Below are 19792 nucleotides of genomic sequence, written 5' to 3' on the forward strand. Positions count from 1 at the left end.
GTGCCAAATATACACTCAGGTAAAGAAAATCAAAATTGTACGTGTGCATAAATATCCAGCAGCTTTTGTGTCCCACTTTAGTGGCACTTTCTGCCATTTTCTTGAGTAACATATTTTTTTTCCAGACAGGAATTTCTGGAGGACAGCCTCACTAGGCAAATCCAACATAGAGTTAACCAGCATGAAAAGCTACTTCAGTCTTCTGACCGCTTCCCACCTAAAACATGCTTACATTTAAAATTAGTTTGCCTACTGTCTTCATTAAAGTTATCCCTTGCTCCCAGTTTGGTAAAATGTTAGGCTAACACTAGCATGTTTATTCTCTGGTTTAATATGACTTGATAATGTTTTGGTTGTAACATATTTCGATCCAGTTTCAGCTGGTCAAAACGTAGCCATGAAGCAATCTGGGAGTTGACTTTAGCCAGGGATTATGATTCCAATCAATTTTTTAAAGCCTTTATTTGGACACCACCTAGATTCCTGGGACTGGATTGAGACATTTCAGCAATGACTCAGTGTTTTATAGGCACTTTGTAATCTTATTCAACTGCCTAACTGAGACTTGAGTGAATCAACCACCTCACAGATACTTTTAATAATAAACTGTCCATTTTCCTTTTAAAAAAGCATGAAAAGGATTATTTTCATGTTCAGTTTCTTTACAAAGTTACATAAAGCATATGTAACAACAGAAACCCTTGCCCTTGATCCAGTCCTTCTTGTTCATTTCAACATGTGCTTCTTCATCCGCTGGATTTCCATCTTAATCAAAGACACAGTAACAGATATCAGATGCTATTACTTCAAACCTAATCTCAGTTTCATTAAAGAAACTATTTACAGACTAAATGTACTTCTACCTGTAAAGTTAAGCGAATCCTCTTCTCCTCATCAAGCTCATTCATCAGCAGCTTAATTTCTTTGCTGAAACAAATGGGTTTTTTTTTAAATGAATTTCAAAAACGATTAAAATGTATGTTGTTCTGAGCACTTGACAATAAATATATGTAACTAAGAAATACAGTGCATTACTTAAGCTTACTGCTAACTGTTAAGGTAACATTTGCATCAAAGTAAATTGAAGAGGTTAAATTGCCAAAATGCCTGTAAAAATTGTTTAGTCCTACTTGTGTCGACTCTTCATCTGTTCAAACTGGTCCCTGAGGTCTTTTAACTCGGCCTGCAGCTGTTCTACATTTGGCTTGATATTTTTCTCTGGGCTTCTTGGTCGGGGATCTGAGTTGAGGGTTGGGGGCACTGCTGCATTTAGCACAGCAGAGAGAGCCTTCGGCAGCAGCGAGGAGAAAGACTCCTTTGACATATTCTTGGCTGCAGCCTACGGGACAGAAAATGTCAAATTAAAATTACTCCTAATTTTCCAGTCTGTGTCACCAGTTATCAATAATCAGTTTCCCATTAAGACTCACTTGAAGGGGGGAACAATTCTGACTTGTTTCCTGAGTGCTCTCTTCATTTGCTGAAGAATTCATTCCTTCACTTTGGTTTTCTCTTCTTTCCTTCTCAATCATAAACGTTACCTGTAAATAAAGTCCAGTTTGAGTTTTCTGCCACATATAACAGCTTCCATGATTATTTGCCCATCTGACTGTGTAAAATGCTTCAAAATAAATTAGACGGTTGATACCACAGGAAGTCTGAAAATAAAAATAAAAAATCCTTTACTTGCCTTCAGCTGGAATCATACACTATGAAGGTAAAGGTAGGTAAAAGGTAATTTTATTTATATAGCACATTTTCAGCAAAAAGGCAATACAAAGTGTTTGTTGCTGCAAGCACTTTGTATTGAAAGCAAGGATTTAACTAAATCACAATTGTTGGCTCCACTATCAGTTCCCATAGCATCTATGTAATGGAAACAGATATGTATCCAATGCAGAAACATTTTTTCTCAGCCAGTCTTCAAAATGTGAAAGACAGTAGAGCGTGCTGCAACAAGATCCACCTAACTGCGACTGCACTATACAAAACATCTGACGCTACGCAGGTTCTTCACTCACGTCAGCATGCAGGATGCTTAAGCTAATTGATTCAATAATAACTACCACTTTCATTAGCCATGTTTTCTTGCTTTCATTTTAATGTCATAATAAGCAGGCCCACAAACATCCAATGATATTTTTTATTAATTTATTGCTGAGCAGCAAAAAGGGAAAGAATTCAAAATGAATTCATTTGTGTTTTTAATTACAATAAAATATAGCTGCTGATTACTATCAACTTGGTAATTATGGCCCTGCAGTGCAAACAACTTGGACACAATCAATTTAGATCCTCATGTCATGCATTTTTCAGCACACCGACACACAGGAAGATGAGAAACAGTATGACAGCATCTTTAAAGAAACACATATCACTATAATAGAAGTAAAGAAAAAGGTACTAAAACCAGTAAATGCCAACTTATTTTGGGAGGTATAACAGGAGAAAGCTTCTTCCTTCCTACCGTCACAAACATATCTATGTTAAAATTTTACAAAAGAGTAATACCAGTATTACCAGCAGAGGTGCAAATAAGTGTAGTAGTCTTGTTTAAAACAATCCTTAATGTCTGATTTTTCCCTTACCTAACAATTGTACTCAAAATAAAAGTTGGATTTCATGTCTGAGATTGTGCTCAGAGTGATTTTTTTAAAAGCCTCTCACACCACTTTAAGACAACCAATAATTACTTAATCCAAACTGAAGATACATTGTTATAGTTTGTCTTCAATAAAGTCGCTGAAGAGGATTTTGATTCTGGTCAAGTTATTAATTCCTGTGACAGAACTCATCTGTTACTGGGGGAGTAAATGCCTTTGTCACAAGTAAGGAGCAAAAGTAGATATCTTCAGCTGCAATACATGTCTGTGTGTGTATGAGGTGGCTCAGGAAAGCTAAATTTATCCCAAGGACAGGGGGAACACAAACACACCAGACACACTTTTCAAACAGGGCTCCAAGTTTTGAGAGAGGCGTTGCAGCACAACGCAAACACTTGTCTTAATTTTATACTTCCCAGAGAATGGAGCTCTGACTGTAGCGTCTCATCTGCAGCAGGAGCGCTCTGCTCGTTCAGACTCGACCATACAATGGAATCAAACTCTTCTGTGTCTTTGAGAGAAACAGAGGACAAATAATAAAACTCTCCTTGAAGAGAAAGTATTTAAAATTTTTCACAGTACATAGCTGCATGGCTTACCAGGAATGAGCGCTGAGTTATAGCTGCCCATCATATCACAGTTGAGCACAAGCAGAAAAAAAGCATGGCTGGACTACATCTCCAAATGACAGGTGAGAGCGAGTGAGCAGAGAAAAAACATGCAGAAATCAGTGCAGTCTCACGTCAAGTTTGATGTTTCTTGGAAGTAGAAATTCTTCCCAGTCCACTAAAGGGTAAACAACTCCATTTGGGACCATTAGTTCATCAGAGTAGTAGAATCTAAATGCCGGTGTGACTGTAGAAGCAGCTGTTCCTCATACCACAAGGCTGAACAGATGAGTAACAAACGTTGGCTTTAACACAGACACGAATTTCAAACTAATTGAGCTAAACAGTCAGTGAGAGCAATGAAGAACCCTGAGCACACACTCACCTTATTTTTACTGCGTCACGACTGATATACAGCAGCATCTGAGGAAACTTGATCCAATCTTTTGTACTCCAATGCATGTTGTGATGAGGAGTGGTTCTGTCACAGCTAAGTTTAGAGCAGGACAACAAATATGGGATAGGGGGAAGAAGGGGATGGGTGGCGTTGGGGGCAATGGCTCCCACAGACTGAGAGACTGATCCAAAGAGAAGAAAGTATCAACAGTGATGATTAGATTCTATTCTAGAGATCCTGACACTAATTTTTTCCCCTAAAAATCTTAAGAGGCTATTTTGTTATGTGGTTTAGAATGTACTGAAACTGCAGTTCTATTTTTCAGGGAAATGCAAAAAGCATGTGAAATGAACATTGTTCTTTTATTCTATGAACTACTAACAACATGTCTCTGAAATTCCAAGCAAAAATTTAGCTTTTATTTGCAGAAAGTGAGAAACGGTCAAAATAACAAAAAAGACGAAGTGCTATCAGACCTCAAATAATGCAAAGAAAACAAGTTCATATTCATTTAGAAACAACAATACTAATGTTTTAACTCAGGAAGAGTTCAGAAATCAATATTTGGTGGAATAACCAGGTTTTCAATGAGATTCAGTGCAATGGACTCTTTTTTTCCAGAGCTGTATTGGCATCACCCATTGACAATGTTCTTCTTTCAAAACTCTATGAAATAAGAATAAAAACACCCCAATTTTTATTTTAATGTACTTAAAATGATATGGAAACGGAGTGGAATCACTTCAGGCTGCACTTCACCATCTCATAAAAGTTAGGTCAATTGCATCACCCAATGTGAGCAACCTTAAATGACAGCGTCTTGTGAAACTATGAATTCATATTACCTAAACTGTAACTTTTTCATTATGTCACCACATAAACAGATTTTGATTTTATTGGGTTTGGATGCAATGAATTAATAAACACTGGCACATTATGAGGTAAAATGTCTTACACCTAATTGTTTGAAATTTCTTCACTATTTCATGGATTGCAGTGTTCTTTGATCTTTATGATGCTGTCTGTTTACTAATGTTCTCTCAAAATCCTCACAGAACACCTGGATATATGCTGAGATCTTTCTTCAGTTACAGATGTTGAGATCAGGATGAGGCGTAGTTAGATTCCTGCCACAGATATGACTTTAAATACTGGCCAATAACTCCGATATTAGTCTGAAAAAGTATTGTACAGAAATGGGATCTGTTTATGAAGGTGTCCTGAACAATATTTGATGTGAATGGAAACTTTATAAGTAAAATTAGATTGAATGGTCACAAATTTCACTTTTTAAAAAAAAACATAAGACGTGCTATTCAGACAGGAAAGAGTGAATAATGCCCACTTTGAGCTTTATTTTATTTTGTAAACAAAGTAATACTGATCTACCAAGTCCATATCGAACAGATTTGTGAAAAAAACTGTTACATTTCTAGTTTTATTTAGAGTGAATCTCTGACAAGATCAGTACAAGTTTATAAAGTCACATATCAAAGTAAATGTTTGATTGCTGCTTGTAAACAAAAAAAAACTAGCACATTTGAAGTAAAACCAGGACTTACAAGGACTTTTAAAGCAAACGTTCCCAAACCATAAAAAAAAAAAAAATATATATATATATAGAGAGAGAGAACATACATATATATATATATATATATATATATATATATATATACACTGCTCAAACAAATAAAGGGAACACTTAAACAGGTGTTTAACACTTAAAGTGTTCCCTTTATTTTTTTGAGCAGTATATATATATATATATATAAAATAGGTAACAGAAACGTTCTAAAACTGAGTACAGCAGTAGTTAAATGAAGCGAATGAAACATCAGGGACAACATCTTAGAGGGAACAATTTCACAACAAGCTGGTCAGGTATGAGGTGAAGCTGTACAGGTTTGTGCAGTCCACCTTGATAGAGCAGTTCTGTACTGGAGATTTCAGTGTTTCTAAGCTCCACAATCACAATTTGGTGCCTATATATATATATAAAAAAAAAAGCAGAATACAGTTTATCTGAATGCAATTATTAGGGATTTACTTGCTAGACATTTCTTATCTAAATACAAAATATAAAAACATTTTAATACCAAAATGTATTGAAATTTGTATAACGCACCAGTTTGTCGCTAGCGTTGCTGGTTGGGTCCTCTACTGTAAGGCGCACGCTGACGCATCACCCTCATGTTGCGGTATTTAGACACGATGCTGTAGCTTTTTCTGAACACTGGTCTCTGATTCGGAAAAGGACGCGGCACTAAAGTCTCCTTTTAAAGAAATTCAATTATTAGTTGAGGAGATTTATGACCTTTCTGGATATTTAAACAGGAAGTCAAAGATCTGTAAACAGTCAAGAGTTCAACATACCATCAGAGGTCTTCTGATATTTTCCGACATGTCTGGGCCCATATTCCTTGAACCACCAGGAATTCTCGGCCGCTGTAATAGCAGAAGGTGAGCATATACATTTACAGAATGCCTTACATGGCTAAATTCAACAATTACTATTGTGAGGCATTCATCACCTCACTAACAAGTGATGTATTTCTTGTGATTTCTATGACCAAAATTAAATTTATAAATGTATTTCTTTTAATTTGTGTTGAGGAAAGGTTTAAACCTTGATGATTAGTTTATTAAATTAACTTTATGATGTTTTGCTCATCACTATCTTTTTCAGGTCTCCTAATCATGTTGCCATGGAAGCACACCCTCAACACTCTGTTGGTTGAGGAGGGGGAATCCTTTGGCTTTCACAAAGTAAGAAAATTATTTTTTTTAAAATGTATAATAAATTTTAAAATGATGTGCTCTGCAACTTTGGATCCTGTCTGATATTTTTTCTTTTTGGTGTTTATTCATTTGCTGCCCTGGCCATTTTTAAGCCCAGAAGGGCTTAAAAAAAACCTTACCCAGTCAAGCTAAAATATGTAAAAACTGTCAGTTTCAGCCTTTATTCGCTTACTTGTATTGGTCCTGGTCTCCTGAAAGATGGCCTTTCAGGTCTGTCATGCATCACATTATCAGGTCTGGAAAAATAAATAATGATCGGATATTAAAATGCAGCATTAGTATTTAGTTGCAATGACATAAAATAATTATTGTTGCATTACTTGTGAGCATATCAACACAAAGTAGAGCACATCTGAGAAGGGGAAAAAAATACATGACTTCATATTTTTTTTAACAAATGGACCTGACATGTATGTGGTAAGCATGTATTTAGAGCTCCTCTTAGTCCAATTACAGCTTCAAGTTCTCCAGGTCTGCCTTTACCAGCTTTCTAAACTGAACTTTCTGTCTACCCTTCTTAGTAAAATAGCTGAAGTTCGGACAGACAAGGTTTGTTTTCAAGCATGCAGCAGTTTTCCACATATGCTAAAGAGTTTAACCTTGACCAGAGCACCTTCTTCCATGTCCGTCTTGTCTCCAATACATGTATTCTTGTTGTGCTTCTTTCATAAAGGTCAAAATAACAAAAAACAATTCAAGTGGGTGAGTCTACAAATTTTCCCCATCTAAACTCTGGATCCCTGCAAAGTTCCAGTTGCTTCTTTGACTAAAGTTCACATTTTCCAGACGATCAGAGTAGGTGAAAAGTCTAGTTTGCAGCTGGGCCACCTTCTGCACAACTTTAGCCCTGACCTACTGTGTTCCTTGGTCTTCATGATACTCATTGTTCTCTCATTTTCTTTAACAAACAGCTGGATTTATACTGAGATGAAATTACAAACAGGTAGATGATTTATTAATTAGATGATTAGTGAAATTGTATTGCTAAACTTATTACACACTGTTAAGATTTTAATTCATAAAAAGGCAAAGTATTTGTGCTACTTTGTGTTGGTCTGTCACTTCAAATCCAAATTTCAGACAATTAAGTTTTTGTGTAATGTGATATTTATGGTACCTAAACACTCTTTTATCCACGTATTCGTGTTTTCTGTCTTCAGGTGATCTGGAATTGATTGAGAGGCGTCTATGCGATGTGCTTTCCCCATCCGAACTGCGGTCTAGAGTTTAAAGAAAAAGTGTTTATACCTCAAAATTTCAAGTGTAAAAAACAAAGTCAAGTAAATCATGTTAACACTGTTGATTGAAATTTGGTTTTTATAATACTCCGGACCACAGATGGAAACCACATACCTGTTCTCGACTTTGGGCTCTGACCTTTTGGAGGCGAGCCGTCTTTGGACGAGCTTGGTCCCGGAGGCCAGTGGGACAAAACAACAAGATCACGTTTCTCTATTGGAGAAGATCTGGGGAGGACCAACAACAGTCGACTTTTAGCTTTGACAATTGACACAAGCAACAACATTATTGGCCTTTAAAAAAAAAATCAAGTGGAAAAAATATATACTACCCTGACCAGATTTTAGAGGTAAAGCACAATTAATTAGAAAAGCATAGAACTGTTTTGAAGACAGATATTATTATAGAGCAGGGGTATTCAACTCGAGTCCTTGAGGTTCAGTGTCTAGCAACTTTTAGATGCGTCTTTGCTTTAACACACCCGATTCCAATAATCAGGTAATCAGCAGGACTCTGGAGAACTTGACTGCACACTGAGGTGTTTCAGCCATTTGATTCAAGTCTGTTGGGCAAGGGACATGTCTAGAAGCTGCAGGACCCCAGCTCAAGACCACAATTGAATACCCCTATCATAGAGCCACACATTACTTAGGTACTTACAAAAACCCAGGAATGTCCATGCTTCTTTACTCCTATTTTTGTAACCTGAACCAATCTGAGTTGTCTCCATTTATTCATCAATTGTTAGAGTAGTCAAATCCAGGTGGGACGCTAAGATTGGATTGCATCATATCAAGTCTTCTATCTTCCTTTTTTGAATCACAGCATGGGTGTTTGGACACTGAACTTCAGATGAATTTATCAGCCAATCCTTGACGTTTCTCTGTTTTCTCCAGTAATGATTATTATTCCAGGGGCTTTTAAAAGATGTTTCTTGTCTAAATGAATTTGTCTTGAAGACTTCTGCAATCTGAGGGAGATGGGAAAGCTTGATTATTTCTTCTTCCGAGTCAGAATCTTAAGGCAGTTCACTGAAGACTTTGCAAGACACACAAATGAGCCTTTCAAAAAATGTATTCCTCTTCGGAATAAGCTGTTCGTTAATACTCTTGTTAGAGTTCTTCATCCTCTTCTGGAAAGCTCACTTTTGTAGAACAGTCATGTACTATATAGGAGTATCTTGGGCTTTAGTGCTGCAGGATATAGAGAGGGGTGATTATATCTTGGTTGGATTAGACGGCAAGTAAATGGATTGATTTCCATCTGGCTTGATGATAGGTTCTGTTTGAACAGATTTAGGTCACATAAGAAGTGGAGTACAGAATAATGGAAAAAGCCGACCAATATGAAATCTCTGAAAAAAATACAACATGGTGGTGCGGTTAAATGGTCCCCATGTCTGTATCTCCATGTCTCAAATTAAAATACATCAGACTTTCTTTTGGGTTTTCTCATATTTGTCCAGTCGATTATCCACAGTCCACTGAAGTTTTGCCACGCAAGTTCTCCTTTGAGTATGTTTTATGTTCATCTCTGGGTAGTTGAAATAATGCATCTCGAAACATCTGAGTTGAAAAATCCACCTCCAAAATGGTTAATATTTGAAGAACTTCTGAAAATATGGAGCAAGAGCAAATCCTGGTAAAAATTCTTGTGACTCAGACGAAGCAGAGCCCTCCATCTTAAACATAACGTATGTAGTCCAAATGGTAGGTTTTGTGATTCCCCTTCACTGTATGAATTCTGAATGGTACTGATGGCTAAACATCAAGCTTCCACATATCAGCTGATGTAAAGCTTTATAAATAGGGGCTGAGTTACTGATCCTTCTTGGGTGATTCTTCCCATCCCTTGTATTTCCACTTCTTTAAATAGAGATTTGGTTTCTTCAAGAGGACAATATATGACTATAATTCCAGAAGTCAACAATTTTTTAAAGAAGTTTTGCTTTGCCATGTTAATTATTTTACACTTAAGCATAAGCATTTGTTGCATATTCCATGCACAACTGGTTCATGATTAAGAATGCATTTTTTTCTTGTTGGGAATCTCTTATACTGGCATGCATATTATGGGATTTTTCCAAACATTTCTTGCAATCTTTTAAAATGGCTTGCTGTCTCTTGGCAATGGGCACATTTCAACTTATAGTACTAATTGCAGACTGATCCTCACTCTTGGGAATTTGTTTTTCGAGCATGCCAGTTTTTTCAAGATTAGTGTCTAGAAGCCATGAACAGTTGCTGGCTGAGCACAGCAAGCAATGTTGATGCATCTCTTATTCAAACCTTCATTTATGGCTGATTGACTCCCAGTAACTTAAAAGCTGTTGAAGATAGTTTGGGTCATGGTTACATCATCCTGAGTCCTCTCTTTGCCAAGCACAAATGGAGTTATGCAAGTTTGGGCTCTTTAATGAGACTGAAGAATTTTCCACAGCAGGCAGAGAGGCTTTTTCAGGCTTTAGGCTCAGAGAGGATTCCCAATTTCTCCTCTTCATGGGGTTACTTTACATTTGTTAGGACTGACAAGCCAGCTTTAACAATGCGGTTTGTAATTGGAGAATAAACCTTCTCTTCATCCAACTTCAGAGGTAGGTATTTTGAGACGTATGTAGCACGCAGTTTAGGGTGTCATTTCAGAATAATGGTGGCTTTGCCTCCTGTAATGGTGGCTTTGGCTGCTGCAAATTTAGCTCATGACATCTCCACTTTCCACTGCTGGCACCCTTTTCACACATTCTTTCTTGACCTCTTAATCATCATCATCATCAAGCCCCTGCGAACAGTGCTACAAGGAGAATACCATACCTGTGTTTGCTCAACGACCGGCGTGATTCCACCTGTTCTTTTCCTGTGTCAGAGTCTCCTGAAGATTTGTTGGCTTTGTCATCCTCTTCTGATGGAGACTGTTGTGGTTTCAACCTTCTCGGTTCCTCGTCTTTTAAGGGATCATCCTTCATCTGGAAACGTCTCTTCCTGATGGCAAGAACAGAGCTGGCATGGCCCTGTGCAGCAATATCACCAAAACGAGGCCTTGGCCTTATAGTTGGAGGAATTCTCAGCCTCATGAGAGATGCTGCTCTGAACCCCCGGCCCCTGGTCAAGTAACTTCTACCCCTAAAGGAGAATGGTGGGCCACCAAATGGCCTGGGAATACTCATCAGCTGGGGTCTCTCTCTCCTAGGGTACTTCGGGTTGCCATAATACGGTTCAGGGCCTGAAGAGGGCATGCTGATATTTGATATTCTCCTCTTGCGGGGTCCTGAAACATTCCTCTCAGGAAGGTTCCTGTAGTGTGATGATGGTGGTGGAGGGCCGCTTTTCCATGGGGGGGCTCTGAAGGCGGGCGGGTGAGGGGCATCTTGTGCCCTCTCTCGACTGTGGGATCTGCTGCCTTGCCTCTCCACAGGACCGCGTTGCCTCCTGGAATCTTGTTGAGTTGACCACCTGCACATCCATCAAACAATAGAAAAATCATTATAATGACAGATCCATTGCCATTTTAAGTGGGACGCGGAAGGTTTAACTTTTATCTTTAAAGGTAGGCCTCTCTGAAGCCATGACAGAATGAAACAGGTAGGGGGGAGGTACACTTTCAGAGACCAATTACAGAAGTAATGCTCCTCTTAAATCCCATTTACATCAGACCCAATTTAATCCCATGTAATTAATACAATCGGGAGCAGGGCAGAGCTCATCATTACAACTTCTGTGACTTGGAGAAGTGGCCAACCTCAAGCCTCCTCCTGACATAATTTTACCCAGCTTGGGGTGGTGCTTCGTGCTTGTACCTCTCTGTACATGAGCCTCTCCCTGGCACCTCTCTGGGGCTCCTCTGTGGCCCAGAGGGCCGATGCTCTCCATTGTGCAGATGAGAGAACGATCCAGGTTCATTCCAACGCTTCATGCCATGACCTGACTGTTCATAGGCTCTTTCTCTTGGATGAGGATCTCGAGGAGAAAAAACTGACTGTCTTCTGGATCCCCTAAAAGATCCTCGATAGGGAGGCGCAGATCCTGGTCTCCTGTCAGCTGGGTGGCTACGAAAATGTCTTGGGGAAGGTGACCTGTGACCTGAAGGATGGCCGTGAAAAGGTGGACCCCTTTGACTCTGGTGTATGTGTGCAGGGCTGTGAGGGGATGAGCGATGCTGAGGAGTACGGTTCAGCCGCAATGGAGACTGCCTGCGATGGCTATGATGTTGGTCCATTTTATGAGGGTGGGATTGGAAGGAATCCTGACTGTGAGACCTCCAGTGACTAAATCGTGGCTCCCGTTGAGGTCCCATTTCAGGAACCCTTCTGCCCACTGGTGCTGGTCTGCCTCGTCCTCTGCCTCTGGATTCTCGCCAGCTAGGAGGGGACTTGTTAGGATATCCCTGGTCGTCTCGTCGACTCTTAGAGTTTGGGTTGTAACTTCCTTCATTGTGTCGATGAGAATCTTCATAGGGTCTGACAGAGAACAAGAAATAAAAAGGTGGTTTTCAACAAGTACTTTAAATCCTTTCAATTTAAGAATATTAATCAATAACAAATAACAAAATACCCAAAAGGAAAACAAAAAAAGCAACATCATTTGAAAGAGGTTACCTGGACTTCAAGCGTGGTGGTCCATAATGTGTTCGCACCATCTTTGGAAGAGAGTGTATAACCTATGGACTGATGGTGAATAAAAAAATTTTAAAAGATTATACTACTGGACAACTGCAGACCTTTACTGAATGAGGCTCTTCTCTCACGAAGAATCTCTTAGATTTTAGTTTGAATTATCAATCAATAACAGTAATTGTACCATTTCCTTTAAAAAAAAAAGTACGAGTCAATTAGTTTTTTTTTATTATTGTCAGTGTTTTGAAATGTGAAATGTACTTTGAAATGTACTCATTTCAAAACCCGCCAAAGGTTAAATATTCAGAAGAAATCAATCAAGAGTACAAACTGAATACCTTTACTGCTGGGTATCTGCAAGTTCCAGTGAATTTAATTTAACACTTTTGATATTAATTAATATCTTTATATTAATTTGTACATAAAGATGTTTATTTAATTTTTTTAATGTTAATGTTTATATTAACATTTAAAAATAAATAAATCAAAAAAATAACCTGAGTCAGTTAACGTTATAATTTACTTAACTGATAGAGAATAGATAATGTTAGCTAACGTAACAATAATGTTCATTGAAAATTGAGATAATTGAATTTTTGGCTTCTTCTGCTGGTAATCAGAGGGGTTGTGTCTTTCATTACAGGAAAAGCCAAGCTCTAAAAAGAAATACAGACAATTTTAACTCAGCTGCCAGACTCCAATAAACTGAAGCTGAACAATGGTTCTTATTGCCTTGGCTGCAAGCAGATTAGAATATTCACCCTAAATCTTAGATAAACATTCAGATAACAGATTTAATAAGCTTTATGGCTAACCATTGTTAAAGACAACCACTGAAAAAATTTTAAGACCATAAACAAGGAACTAATACTACCTAGGTAAATTATTAATTTTCAAAACTATTGTAACAACCTTTGTTCAAAGTTCCTGTCTCATCTCTTATCAGTTGTACTACTACAACACCCAGTCTGATTTGTCTCAAGGACTAGACTGGGGATTCTGCTACTGAATGCACCTTCCCCCCAAAAACATTGAATCTGCTTTAAAAGTGGTGAGTTATAGAACATTTTAAACATACCAGAGACATAATTTGTTTATTTTTTTAATTACTCTTGTTAGCAACATAACTGGGCCTTGTCTGTAAAATTTTAGTTCGACAAAAACATGTTTGATTTCTAAAAAGCATTTCACAAGTAAATAAACTGACATTCAACAACTGAAAAGGCAAATTATAAAACTGACCATTTTTCCAATTAATTATTACTTTAGAAAGAAAAGAACGATATTTTGAACATTATAGTTCAATGTAAAACCAGGACTTATAAAATATCCCATGCTTTTCAACTTGAAAACAAACTTCAAATGTTTTTTTTTATCTGCATAATTTTGCATCATTTAAAAGAATACAGTTCTTTGTAGATGCAATATTTTAAATAAATTGTTTAAATTTAAATACCAAATAAAATTTAAGAGTAAATATTTACCATGTCTTAATTTATCAAAAGCAATAGATAGATAGATAGATATTATTGTAGACTCAAAGTTCAAGTCACGTAAAAGAATAATCAATAAAAAATAACTCAAATAAAATAAGAGTACATATAAAAAGCATAAAAAGACGCCTAACCATTCAGGATGCAGTCAAATCCATGTTTTCAAAATACAGACGTGTATTTTACTGGACTACTGTTAACGATAGTCAACAACATGTTGCAAAATCTCCAAGACACATGCTTCCAATTAGATCATGGGTCCAAGTAACTAAAACATTTTAGGAAACATTCCAACTCCCAGTTATTTCGCATATCCAACGCAAGGAATTGCATACTCAGTCAGCTGTACTTTCACTCAAATCTGTACTGGAATGTCCTATACATCAGTCATAAGTAGCGATGAGTCCTCGTTTTATGTGCATTTAAAATGTCACTGACTGTAATTAATTTAAGCTAAATTTATCATCACCAAGGTAAAATACTACAAAGGAACCAATGTGCTCAATATGGTGGCGGCTTATTATGTTTCAGCTCTCATTATGGTGACGGGGGTAGGGCAGTCTTCGTTTCCATTTTTAGCTTTTGACTCTGGACAGCTGTTAAAATATATCCCACGACTCGGTGACGGGATTTACGCTGGTAAAGGTGAAAAATCAAACCCAGCTTGCTTGCGGCTAGTATAAAGCTGAAATGTTACGTTCTCCTCAACAATAATACATCGAGCTGACAGAAAGCTAAGAATGTTTAGCCGTTAACTTAGCTAATGGAAGCTAGCCATTATAACCCTCGACGAAACGGTATTCACAACTTTCATGTGTGTTATTTTAATATTTTCACACCATGTTAGACCTAAAACAGAAACGTCCTTTTGTTTCTCTAATAATAAATGAATTTATTGCGAGTATAAGGTGTGCTACTTACCAACTGCCGACCGATATCTAAAATGAAAAGCTACGTGCGACACTGATAGGCTTTAGCTCGCCTCATTCCAACGTATTTAGACACAAGTATAGACAGCGCCACCTGAAGTCTGGGAGGAAAAACTGAGTGTTTATGCGACTGCCGCAAAATCGATTAAAAATACTTTTCTTTTGTATTATTCTCTCTAAAAGACAAACACCAAAATGTCAATAAGAAACTTATTAGGTTTTAGTAAAAATATAAGATAAACTATTAGTATGTACTATATTACAGCAACACATTTTTATATGTTTTATTGGGATTCCACATAATAAACTAATAATGCAATGCACTTTTGTGGAGTAGAATGGAAGTGACAAATAATAGAAGAGCAACAAAATTATGAAAGGCAAGGTAAAATTATGGTAAAGAGGGGTTTAGCTTTAAAACAACATCCTAATCTCTAACTCAAAAAGCACTGCTTTATTTGTAATTAACTTTAAAATAATCCATTATTTTTTTCTGTCTCCCACTTGTCTATTATTCAGTACTTTCTAACAAATCACTTACACCCCAATAAAATACACTGAGGCTTGTGTCTGTAAAGTTACAAAAGGTAAGTTCAAGGGTTACTTAAAAATGCAACAAATTTTAACATCCATAGACCAAAGGTTTTGTTTACTTTCTTTACTTATGTAATTTTCTGCATTTTTGCAGTTATTTTTATGGAATTATTCTGCTACCCTTGTGTGTTTCAAACACAGAGACACTCGCAGACATGTTGTGCCGCTCTCTTTTAATACTTTTTTTATCTCCGTAATTTCCACATCATTGGTTATGACTGTGTAACACGGGGGAAAGAACCCGGATTGTGACTGAGGACGTGGCCCTAGAGCCAACTGGTAAACTACTGAAATATCAAGTGGTCTAGAGTTTCCCAATTAATGATACCCAGGTAGGTCTGGCTGAGAATGAGGAAACAGAAATAGTATACAAAATATGTTTTATTTATACATTCTTTTACAATATTAAAAATAGACTTTATTATTCTAATTTAAAAGGCAATAGGCTCAAAAACCCCGGACAAGACTAGAAGCAACTGGAACCAAACGAATGCAACCCAGATTAGTAGAAACACAAAATAACACAAAATAATGTTAGGAAAAAAAGAAAAACAAATCCTGCGTTGCCCCAACCCCGTCCTAAGGTTGTGCCCAGTACGCTAATAAAAATAAGGAGCTATGCTGTTCTGGTTCTACACGGTTTGTGGTTCTGAATAGTTTGTGGGAGCACAATAGGCAACAGCAGCAATCAGTATTAAATGTCCACGATCCGAACACTCACAGCAACCCGATGAGCACGGCGCCAGCGCTCATCTGCCCTGAGAGCCAACTCAACCAACGGACCAAACAAACACACAGATTGGCGTGCACACCCGGTGCCTATATACGCTTAATGAGCCCGACAAGGCTGTGAACGGAAGTGACGGTGGGGAACGGGGCCGAGATGTGTTCAAAGGCCCAAACCACGGTGGGAATTTACAACCACTAGATGTAAACTACGTCTTCCAATAAAACCACCCGGTTACAACTGGTTAGGTGACCCATAGGCGCTCGAACTCTTGGCTGGGTGTTCTTAGCAAGGGTACACCTCTCACACTGTTGGCACCAATCCTTTACATCTTTATCCACTCCTGGCCAGAAACACCTCTGCTTCACTACATCAGTCGTCCTCTCGACCCCCTGATGGCCATGATGTTGATGAAGCTCCTGCAACACCTCTGCTTTTAGACTCTCTGGGAGAAGAAACTGAAGAACTTCTTCTCCACCATCTGGTCTCCAGGTGCGCCGATACAAAAGGCCTTCCTTCTGGACAATGCGGTCCCACTGTTTCAGAAGTCCACGGGCGCCCGGCCCTAGACGCTCCTTCTCAGCCCGGCTCGGCACTCTTTGCTGCTGCCAAAACTCCAGGAAGGCTGAAATGGACGGATCAGCCCCTTGAAGTAGGCACAGATCTTCTCTGCTGCGGGATGGAAGGACAGTGATCGCCAACTGCACAGCATCCTCCTGCACCACCCTCGACATCTCACAGATTTGTTCTGGAATAGCTGTCCCGGGGAGGTGGTGGTGTAGTTGTGTTCTGTCCCCACTTGTTGATTGCCTTGAGAGGGCGTCAGCATTCTTATTCACACGGCCTGGACGATATCTGACCGTATAGTCAAATGCAGAAAGTTCAGCAACCCATCGATGCTCCGTGGCACCCAATTTGGCAGTGTCCAAATGGCTCAGTGGGTTGTTGTCAGTCCAAACGACACATCGGTGGCCCCACAGGTACTCCTTGAACTTTTCAGCCATAGCCCACTTCATGGCCAACATCTCAAGTTTCATGGAGCTATAACTCTTCTCAGCAGCATGCAAACTGCGGCTGGCATATGCAATGGGTCGTACTCGGCCACCCTGTTCCTGAGACAACACAGCTCCTAGTCCATGGTGGCTGGCGTCGACCTCTAAAATAAAAGGCAGGGAAAAATCAGCAAAAGCGAGAGTGGGAGCACTTACAAGCTTGGCCTTGAGCTCCTGGAAGCTCCTTTCGCATTCTTCTGACCATGCTCCTCCCAATAGTTTTCCTCGTCCTCGACTTGCCTTCGACCCAGCATGTTCTGAAACAAGACGATGGAGGGGGCCAGCCAGTTGAGAAAAACCTTCTACGAACCTTCGATAATAATTGGCAAATCCCAGGAACGACCGCAGCTCTGAGACATTTGTAGGGTGAGGCCAGTTTGACACTGCTGCAATCTTGTCTGGGTCCGTGGCCACGCCGTCCTCAGAGATGAGATGTCCCAGGTACTGCACCTGCTTTTTAAAGAAGTCACATTTTTCCAACTTGACCTTCAATCCTTCTTGTTTCAGGCGACTTAACACCACCTCCAGCCGTGCCAGGTGCTGGTCAACACTGGAAGAAAACACAATAATATCATCCAGGTATAGCAAGAGTGACTGACCATGCTGAGCCCCGAACATCCTCTCCATTAAACGTTGGAAAGTTCCTGGTGCATTACACAACCCGAATGGCATGCGATTGAATTCAAACAGGCCAAAAGGCGTGCAAAAGGCTGTTTTTGAGCGATCATTCTCTGCAACTGGAACCTGGTTATAGCCACAAACAAGGTCCATGGTTGTGAACCAGCGGGCGCCTGATAGAGAGTCCAATGTTTCCTCTATTCGGGGCAGTGGAAAAGCGTCCTTTCTGGTCTTTTTATTAAGTTGTCTATAGTCCACACATAGGCGAAGACTGCCGTCCTTCTTTCGGACCAGGACAATTGGTGATGCATAAGGGCTACTGCTCTCTCTGATAACCTGGTTTGCCAGCAGCTGGTTAATATGGGACTTAACTGCCTCATATTCAGATGGAGGGATACGCCGATACCTCTGCCGCACAGGAACATTGTCTAACAATGGAATGCTATGCTCGATTAAATTAGTAATACCAAGGTCGCCATCAAAAGCAGAGAACACAGACTCATACTTTAGCAACAATGTTCTCACCTTATGCTGCTCTTCGCTGTCCAGCATAGAGAGATTAAGTGATGTTATCTTCTCTCCAACCGAACCAGTCTCAGCAGTATGGGACCTGACTGTAGCCACGACTTGCTCCTGTGCACAAGGAACTTCCTGCAACTCTGACGGTAAACTGACCACTTTTACAGGAGACAAGAGACCCAGAGCACAACGGGGTCTTAGTGTGACTGTACACACCCCTACATTCACCACAGGAACATAAACAGTGCCCCGAAAAACCTGCAAAAGGGAAGGAGACACTAACAAACCCTCAGGTAAGCTAAACTTTACATCCAACGGCTCAATTAATGCTGCCCCAGCCAGCGCTAACATGGCTGAACATGTGGCAGGCACAAACTTAATAGTGCCTGCAGGGACTACAACTGGTCTTCTACCACGAAGTTTTGCAACACTGGTTTGAATATGGCCTTCTTGAACCTCAGTCTGCTGACATAGCTGAAATGCAGAAAGCCAGGAAGACGGTGCCCCCTGAACAGATGGGAGTTTAAACAAATCAGTGCCATACTGGTCAAATAGCTGAAGATAGTAGGCCTTTATTACATTCATCCCGATTATGCCTGGTATTTGAGGTGAACTAGCCTGACCTGGAGGGTCCCTAACAACAAGGATCCCTCTTCTGGGGATTACCATCCCACACACCTCAATATCAGGCTCGAGATAACCCAAGTAAGGAATATTCAAACCGTTTGCAGCTCTCAACTCTAACCAATGGCATACTTTTAACTTATCTGGAAAATGCTTTTTAAAGAAGCTTTCTGAAATGGTAGAAACCATAGAACCAGTGTCAAGAATACACTGGACTGGAACTCCAGATAGTTTTACAGTGACTTGAGGGCACGATGCAATTAAACACTCCTTCACCTCTTCAATTTGGGGACCCACCGAGCCTGAACCACCCCCTCCTAATGTCTGGCTCCTAACACTAGGGGGAGTTAGTTTTCCGCCCGCTGATGGCTAAGGGTGGATTGAACCTGAGGGGCACCACTTGTGCGTGGAGACTTAAAACGGCCACGAGTGGTACAATACCGGGCAATGTGGCCTGGTTGCTGACATTTGTGACAAATCACACTACTAGAACTGGAAGGCCTAGCCACAGGGGGCTGCTGCAGAGCTGCAAGGGATTGACTAATCTGGTCCAACTGTTCCTGCTGTTTTTGTACAATTACAGTCAAAGTAGCAAGTTGAGAGGCAACAGAACCAGTGGGAGAGTCAATTTGGGGAGGGGACACACTGGCACTCTGTACAGCACAAAAAGAGGGGACGACACTACTTTTATTTTCCACCCCGCCCTCACGCTCCCACGTAATAGCCTCAGCTCTAACCTCCAGTAATGTACACCTCGGATTATCACGAGCATAACGCTTTAGCTCTCGACGCAGGTCAGAGTTACTAACATTTTGAATAAACTGATCACGAAGTAAAATGTCAGCATTTGCCATAGCATGAGGAGAATTAGATTTAACTTTGTCCATCAAGCAAAACAATGAATGAGAGAATTCCTGCAAAGATTCACCATCTAATTGTCTCCGTGAAAAGAAGTCCTCCTGTAATGAGACATATGACTGT

The 19792-nt window shown here is 39.6% G+C and overlaps 2 protein-coding genes across 5 annotated transcripts; both read right to left on the bottom strand.

The window, feature by feature from the left end:
* Nucleotides 1-443: 443 nt before the first annotated feature.
* On the bottom strand, nt 444-3752 carry LOC116727954 (SH3 domain-containing kinase-binding protein 1). Of its 4 annotated transcripts, none has more exons than XM_032575656.1 (7): nt 3597-3752; nt 3203-3291; nt 3020-3114; nt 1431-1541; nt 1131-1339; nt 864-927; nt 444-765 (listed from the first exon to the last, which is right to left on the bottom strand). In XM_032575656.1, exons 2-7 carry the CDS (start codon nt 3234-3236, stop codon nt 727-729), a joined length of 552 nt encoding a protein of 183 aa, XP_032431547.1. In that variant the 5' UTR covers nt 3237-3291; nt 3597-3752; the 3' UTR covers nt 444-726. The 4 variants fall into 4 exon arrangements, with proteins under 4 accessions (XP_032431547.1, XP_032431546.1, XP_032431549.1 ...); XM_032575655.1 differs by having other exon boundaries at nt 3203-3490; nt 3597-3750; XM_032575658.1 differs by lacking the exons at nt 3020-3114; nt 3203-3291 and adding an exon at nt 3346-3490 and having other exon boundaries at nt 3597-3731.
* Nucleotides 3753-5362: 1610 nt separating this feature from the next.
* LOC116727951 (serine/arginine repetitive matrix protein 1) lies at nt 5363-14763 on the bottom strand. Its single transcript, XM_032575650.1, has 10 exons — nt 14670-14763; nt 12238-12306; nt 11440-12099; nt 10457-11095; nt 7761-7873; nt 7525-7627; nt 6580-6643; nt 5982-6053; nt 5734-5881; nt 5363-5590 (listed from the first exon to the last, which is right to left on the bottom strand). Exons 2-9 carry the CDS (start codon nt 12276-12278, stop codon nt 5744-5746), a joined length of 1830 nt encoding a protein of 609 aa, XP_032431541.1. The 5' UTR covers nt 12279-12306; nt 14670-14763; the 3' UTR covers nt 5363-5590; nt 5734-5743.
* Between the last annotated feature and the right edge of the window lie 5029 nt (nt 14764-19792).

The sequence above is a fragment of the Xiphophorus hellerii genome, chromosome 11, assembly GCF_003331165.1.
Source record: "Xiphophorus hellerii strain 12219 chromosome 11, Xiphophorus_hellerii-4.1, whole genome shotgun sequence".
NCBI classification, from domain to species: domain Eukaryota; kingdom Metazoa; phylum Chordata; class Actinopteri; order Cyprinodontiformes; family Poeciliidae; genus Xiphophorus; species Xiphophorus hellerii.